At 48.3% G+C, this 7,587-nt stretch overlaps 1 protein-coding gene across 1 annotated transcript; it reads left to right on the plus strand.

Annotated features, from left to right (window-relative positions):
* The first annotated feature begins 315 nt into the window (after positions 1–315).
* LOC131918382 (UL16-binding protein 1-like) lies at positions 316–7,328 on the plus strand. The gene is made up of 5 exons (XM_059272472.1): positions 316–428; positions 4,743–5,000; positions 5,328–5,603; positions 6,166–6,320; positions 7,251–7,328. The coding sequence occupies exons 1-5, from the start codon at positions 338–340 to the stop codon at positions 7,326–7,328; spliced, it is 858 nt and encodes a 285-aa protein (XP_059128455.1). The 5' UTR covers positions 316–337.
* The last annotated feature ends 259 nt before the right edge of the window (positions 7,329–7,587 follow it).

Genomic DNA, 7,587 nt, shown 5'->3' on the forward strand with positions numbered 1-7,587 from the left:
CCAGCGAGCAAAAGGGAACCACCGGAGACCAGAGCCGCAGCCCCCACCCTTCTGCTTTCATTGCAGCACGCTCCGTGCATCTGAGCTTGACAGAAATCACAGTGTGCAGGGAGGGAGGACCAGAGCTGCACGGGCCCCTAGGGACTCCAGGAGAAATATAGGAAAAGATGGGAACTAGGAACCCGCAAGGCTGGAGCACAGAAAGGTCTGAATTCACAGCCTAAGTGCCCAGGTTTTGCGAATCCCTGCACAAGGGTCCTCTGCAGGCTGTACTGAGGACTGATTCTCTTCACAGCCCCAGTCACACCCGTTGGTAGCCAGGATTCAGGAAGGAACCATGGCAAAGGCCAGCGCCCCCAGGTGCAATCTTTTCCAGAATCTGAGCCTTTTGGTTCTACTGAGCTGTCTGGGGTACACGCTGCCCACTGGTGAGTTTCTGGAATTTAACTGGGGGAGCGGGAGGAGGGCACTGGACTACTGAGTCAGGAAGGTCACAGTCTCCTCACAGAAGCTCCTGGGCTGCTCTGCACTGTCACCAGGACTTAAGCCCAGACACCCCGGTCCTCACCGCTTCTCTCCCCGATTCTCTTCAGTGCATTGACAAAGTTAGGGGGAAAGTCACCGCGGGAGGGCCGGGAAGGGGCTGCGTGAATGAGGAGGGCAGGGGAGCAGAGGGGGTAGCTAGTGACGCCCTCAGCACCACTGGGATCAGCTGAAGCCTAAACCAAGTCACCAGTGAGGACCCTCCAGGAGGAGGTCTCAGACAGCTCCCCTGGACCTAAGGCATGCTGTGCTCTGAAGACTGTGTTCCTGGGGATTCCTCACAAGCCCTCCACCATTAGATCACAATAGACACTTCCAGGGACAAGGCAGCCACAACCATGGACATTCCTACTCCCCCCCTTTTTTTCTTTATATTCTTCTTTCTGTTCTTGTTGATTTGTTTTAAGGCAGGATTTTATGCTACAGCACACACTGGAAAATCTGCACCAGTCCCTTCTCTTTCTCAATCTTCCAAGCTCTGGGATCACAGATTTGTTGCTGGTTGGTTTTGCCCTTTTGGGGGCCCACCACTCAGCTACCAAATAAATCATACCTGGAGGTTCATTCTTAATTATAAATGCCCGGCCTTAGCTTGGCTTCTTTTTTTTGCCAGCTTTGCTTCATTTAAATTATCTCGTCTACCTTATGCCTTTGGACTTTTTCCTTTTCTGACTTCTGTGTATCTTACTTTTCACTTACTCTGTGGCTGGCTGTGTAGCTGGGTGGCTGGCCCTTGCAGTCCTCCTCTCCTTGTTCTCTTGCTCTTTCTTCTTCTCATTTTGCAACTCTTTTTCTTCTTCCTTCTTCCTAAATTTCTCTTTTTATTCTCTCTTCCTGCCAGCCCCACCTATCCTTTCTCCTTGCCTTGATACTGACCAGTTCTTTATTAGACAATCAAGTGTTTTAGACAGGCACAGTAACACAGCTTCACAGAGTTAAACAAACGCAACATAAACAAAAGTAACACACCTTAAAATGATATTCTACAACACAGATTTGTCCCACCAAGCTCAGCTTCAGTTCCCATGAGACTTACCAGCCTGGTCAGCTCCCTTCCCTGCCCACCTATCCTTCCCCACTTTCCCATCCATAAAGTGCATTCAGTGTGACAGATGCGGAAGGCAACAAGCTGATGAACAGGACAGCAGATTTGTCCTCTGTCCATTACGGGATTAGGGCATATCCCATGTACCAGTCTTGGTGCCCATCACCTCAGAGTGTCTTCAAAAGTACAGCCAAAGCTGCCTGTTTCCCAGTCATCAGTGGGTTCTGTGCTGCCTGTGACTTCTGGGTCAGCTGGAAATGACAGGAGGTCCTGGCTTTAGGGCATCTCATCTTGATCTCTCCACTGCTGTCCAGTGGATTCCTTGGATCCCATAGCCATAGAGGACACTCCTTGAAGGCTGAGGAGCTTGCTGAGGGAGAGGTGGCAGCTTACTTGAGAACTAACCTCAGTCACTACATCCAGATGAGGTAAGATCTCCACAACCATCTGGGGACCAGATGTTCTGTCAGAAAAGAGTCCTTGTCTCTCCCTGCTAGGAAGCCCTCAACACACAGTGACTTGTTACGTCCCTGCAGCGATGTCTCATTTCTGGACATCTTGTCTGTGACCTGTCCTCCTAATCACCTAGTGTGAAAGAGCTCACCTCATGATGTCTGCCTGAGGCCTGATGGGGCTTCTCATAGCCCAGGATCACAGGCCACTCTCCCAGGCCCAGCTCCATGCAGGAGCCACAATGAAATAGAGTACACTTCTCTGCTGCAGGTGGGTCAGCCTGTCTCCTGCCAAGCAAGGTGATTCTCCTATTAGGAACAGGCTAGTGAACTCCACCCAGGGCCATTTCCTAGAACTGACCCCTCAGGCTGACAGATTGTCCTGGGTCATAGGGCCCTAGACTCAGGTCCAGCCTTGCTCTTCATGAATGTATTTTCTTGCTGCTTTCAACCTACAAAGGCAGAACTGAGCAGGCATAACAGCGACCAATTGGCCTATAAAGACTTTAGTATTTATATAGTAGTGGTATTAGTTACTTTTCTGTTGCTGTGATAAAACACCAAGGCCTCAGTAACATACAGAAGGAAAGGTTTAAGGAAGCTTATAGTTTCAGAGGGACAAGAGTCCATCACCTCACCGCAGAGAGGCATGGCAATGGACATACATGGTGGCTGGAGCAGCAAGCTTAAAGCCCACATATTTTTAGTTTGGTTTGAGTTTTTCAGACAAGGTCTCACTATATAGTTCTGTCCTAGAACTCACTATGTAAAACAGGCTGGAAACAAACTCAGAGTCACCTTCCTCTGCCTCTCAAGTGCTGGGATGAGAGCCCTGGGATACAATACCCAGCTGAGAGCTGACATCTTAAACCTCAGGCAAGGTCCAGAGATGAAGAATTGGGAATGGGTTTCAAATCCACACCCCAAAGTGACATGCTTCCTTCAGCCAGGCCATACCTCCTAAACCTATCCAAACAGCTGCCACCAACTGGGGACCCAGTGTTCAGACATCCCACTCTATAGAGGACAGGCTCATTCAAATCACCACACTAGACATTCACAGGAGCATCTCGGGGTTCATCCCTGAGTGACAGGACAGTTATGAAGTGATACAAAAGAATGACTGCACTTGATGCAGGGCTGGATGGTCCCTCTTGTTGGGACCTGATGTGCCCTCCTAGGAGGTCAATCTGGGCCTGTCTTTGAGGTGGTTCAGTTTTAATTGTTTTTGTTTTGCTTTGCTTTTTTAGATTTTTTTCTTTTCTTCCTTCCTTTTTTTTTTTTTTTTTTTTTTTTTTTTTTTTTTTTTTAACCTGCATGTACGTATGTGCACCACATATGTACCTGGATCCCTCAGAGGTCAAAAGAGGTTATCCAATCTCCTGGAACTGGAGTTACAGGCAGTGGTGAGCCACCATGTGTGGTCGCTGAGAATCAAACCTGGATCCTCTGCAAGAGGAACAAGTGTCCTTAACCACTGCATCATCTCTCCAGCCCCAATGGTTCAGTTTAAACAATGGGCACAGGAGCCTGGGGTTTTCATGGATAGCAGCTCTCAGCTTTTTGATCATCTGTTCTGTCTTTAATTATTAAAATCCAGCCACATCTGGGCTGGCTAACAATCTATCTCTATTTAGGATTTTTGTGTTCTGTTAGCCATGACCCCCTTAAGCAGTTAGGCTTCAAGGTGGGTCCCCCTTCCTCATCAATGGACCACTGCCCTTGATGTTACTGCCTCCTGACCACTCCACCTGATGGGATTTTCTGTACCATGCTGCTATGATTCCAAGTTAGAAATAGTTTCCTAATACCACACCAGCCATCATCATCCTTGAGCTCCCAGTAGTGCTGGTACCCTTCTCTCTGGTCATGCTCACTGTGCTTCTCCACAGGGGTGCTCCAGCATCCCACAGAGCAGGATGGTCTCTGCTCACTCCCCATGGAAATGTTTGCCAATATATCCACTCTGGCACAGGCAATTCTCAGAGATTTTTGATCACCACTTTTCTACTACCCAATTTAACCTGCCTAGATTAACTTTGTCCCGTAGTGTGGGCATGGTCATCCACTAACCAGTTCCAGGAAGCCATCCCTAGAGCATTGCTTTATATCCCATTGAACCTGCCAATGGTTTGTTCTAATGTCATTCTATCGCTGTGGTAAAACACTCTACAAAAGCAATGTAAAGGAGACAGTGATTTATTTGACTTCTACTTCTAAGCCATAGTCTGTCACTGAGCAAAGTCAGGGCAGGTACTTAGAGGCAGGCAGATTGCTATTCCACACAGCATTATCTATGACCAAGGAACTTTTTCACAGTCAGAGAGGAATGGCAGGAACCATGGAGGATGGTGCTTGCTGTCTGGATCACTAACTCCTACATAGCTAGGTATCTTATCCAACCAGAGACCACCTGCCCTGGGAATGATAATGCCCTTAGTGACTGGAAATTCCTACCTCATCAACAGTCAGAACAGTCCCTCAATAGATACTTCCTTCTTAGGTGACAATAGACTGCATCAAACTGACAGCGCGAACCAGCAAAGATGTGCAAGTCTTTACTTTCTTCCTTTTTTTCTCTCTTCCTTCCTTCCTTCCTTTTTTTAAAGACACCCTTCCACAGGTGTCTCTTGTTCCAGAAGCAAAGACTGTCTGTGAGCCCTTGCTCCGCATCCTAACCTCACTGCATGTTTCCTTCACAGACGCTGCTTCTCTTTGCTACAGCTTCACTGTTGACAAGTCAGGGTCTGGACCGTGGAGGCACCAAGTCCAAGGCCAACTGAACACAGAAACTTTTATTTACTGTGACAGTACCAACAACTGCCATGCCAATGGTGTTCTGGGGGATAGACTGAAAGCCACAAAGACCTGGGAACCACAGGTTGACACTCTGAAAGATGGAGTTGACCTGTTCAAACAGCAAATGGTTTACATGAAGCAGGAGAACAATACAATCAGAGGTAAGTTTCAAATGGCCCATAGTGCTCGAAATGTAGCTCAGTGGTAGAGTGCTTGCCTGGCATGCATGAGGCCCTGGGTTCAATCCCCACTGCTACAAATTAAATAAAAGAACATATCAGATGGACCCTGAAGAACAGGATTTGTGGCAGATAAGGGACATTCATTGTTTTCATGAAGATAAAATGAATTATGGAGGTCCCACCTAAGAGGCTCAGCAGCAAGGCTAAAATGTGCAGGGTAGATCAAGGTCAGAGGATGGGAAGGGAGGTGGGTAGGCTGGCAGGATTCACCAAGGTCAGAGGCTGATCTCTTTCCCATGGGCACAGAGCCCCTCACTTTGCAGGCCAGTATGTGTTGTGGGCATGAAGTAGATGGAGAGTTCAATGGATCCTGGGACTTTGACCTCAATGGACACAAAATGTTTCACGTTGACTCAATCACTGGAAAGTGGACTGAAGTTGAACCTGGATTCAGATGGATGAAAGAGATGTGGGAGAATAACAGGGATGTAACCAACTTCTTAAAAATGACCTCACAGGGGGACTGTAGGTCCTGGCTTGAGGAGTCCAACTCACACTGGGAAGAAAAGCTGGAGCCTACAGGTAATTGGGAAGAAGGGGAGGGAGCTCTCTGAAGATGAGTGTGTGTGTGTGTGTGTGTGTGTGTGTGTGTGTGTGTAATCACCATGAGTCCTTCAGTTGATGGCCATTTTTCCCATCATTCATTTCGTTTCTCACCCTCTCCTGTCTCATTAATTGTGTTTACCTTGTTCTCTCACTGTGGTTCTCACAGGCTGTCACAGTCTGAGCATCCTTTTATTTCCTGTCCTTTTCCTCATTCTAGACTCTCTGCTGCTTTTCATCTCACCTGATCTTTCTTCTTCCCTGCCTCCATCCTCACAGGTCATGCTCACAGCTCCTCTCCTAATAGAGGGAAGATGAGGTCCCATCTTTGCCCTGCTTCCCCTACCATAGCTGCAGGAGTCTTTGGGGTCAGGGGACATGCCTTCTCTCCCTTCCTACTGGGAATCCACTTAAACATTCATTGCATAGCAACAGGAGTGGAACTCTGTGTGTTACTGAATCACCTGAGCACCCAGAAGCTAAGTTGAGATTTCTTCAGATTTGATGTCTGGTCAAGATTCAACCTGTGTTTCCACTTCAGCCTCGCCAATTGCTCCAGATGTGGACCTGGCTTCATCCTTGGCCATCAATCCAAACACCTCTGTCCCACTGATAATCCTCCCCTACACTGTTTTTCTGTGGTTTCTGAGGAGAATCCGTGATAATGAAGGTACTGAGGGCAGTTTTGGGAGTGGGGTAAGGGACAGAGAGAAGGAATGAGGAAGCAAGAATGAATTCCTGGAGTCCTGCTCTTGTCTCTCATCTATAGCATCTTATTGAGAAAGGAGGCAGGAGATGCGGAGTTCACGTCACCTGCTAGCGACAGTTCATGCATGCTCAGCCTTGATAGGACAGGAATCATTTCACAGACCAGTGGGAAATGAGGAGGGAACATGGCAGGTTCCTAATCTGGAGGGTCCCATAATGCAGATGTGGGGACAGCAGGAACACAAAAGAACATGGTAGTTCATGTGCAACTGGTAGGGCAAACTGTCGCTTCTTCTGCACAGATCCCAGGCATTCCCACAGTGCACTTCCAGACGTGAAGGCTCACACTCATATATATAAAATAGAAATGAATCAAGCACCAGCAGCCTCCAGAACCCCTGGACCAATGTCCCACTGGAGGCAGGTGGGACTGAGCTGCTGCTGGAATCTCCTGCTCCCATCTGGGTTTTTGAGATGGACAAGGTGGGGCAGGGACAGTCACACACACAGCTGTGATGCCACTCTTAGATTTTGAGAGATTCAGAATGAAGGGGAAAAGAGCTCTGGGACCCCACTAAAGTCCCGGATGATCAGGTCCAAAGGCCATTGTGTATAGGGCTCCTCCCTCCTCCTCCAGGCCCTCCCATCTGGCCCAGAGTCAGGAAGCAGAGCCAGTCATTACACTTTATTCTGAACTTCAGGTCTGCAGCAGGGCCTGGGGCTGACTCTGGGACATGGGGAAGAAGGGAGGAAGACAGTAGAGACTCCAGGGATGCAGAGCCCAGGAGTGATGGAGGAGGGAACTGGATGACCCTCTGTGAGGGTGGCTGTGGGGTGGAGATGATTGGTACAGGACACCTAGGGGAACTGACCCAGGCTGTCCTCAGACCCTTCTGTAGACCTGTTTCCTTGCTGTAGGTTGAAGATGCTCCAGAGAAGGTCGTGAGAATTCATCTGGTGCAGCCACTCTCCCTGTCATCGACCTCAACCAGATGAATCATGATGCTGCCGACACAGTGTGTGTCACGATCCTTCACTCTGTGCTGGTCACTTGGGCCCTTTCTTATCACCTTGTGCTGTTTTCTCAATGCTCCCTTGTGGGATTTGCCCTTAACATGGAACTATTTGAGCTAGAGATCTTTAAAAGAACATGGTTATGTGCCCATCCCTAGCATAGGAAAAAGGATAACTAAATCTCCTTAGTGGGAATGTGAAGTTTTTACTCCTATGTGTATAACTAAGCATAGAAGTCAGT

The sequence above is a fragment of the Peromyscus eremicus genome, chromosome 8b, assembly GCF_949786415.1.
Source record: "Peromyscus eremicus chromosome 8b, PerEre_H2_v1, whole genome shotgun sequence".
Taxonomy (NCBI): domain Eukaryota; kingdom Metazoa; phylum Chordata; class Mammalia; order Rodentia; family Cricetidae; genus Peromyscus; species Peromyscus eremicus.

Coding starts and splice junctions, on each gene's coding strand:
- LOC131918382 (XM_059272472.1), top strand. CDS start 338: ATGGCAAAGGCCAGCGCCCCCAGGTGCAATCTTTTCCAGAATCTGAGC. Junction 5,001..5,327: donor GGAGAACAATACAATCAGAG/GTAAGTTTCAAA, acceptor CCATGGGCACAG/AGCCCCTCACTTTGCAGGCC. Junction 6,321..7,250: donor AGGGCAGTTTTGGGAGTGGG/GTAAGGGACAGA, acceptor TCCTTGCTGTAG/GTTGAAGATGCTCCAGAGAA.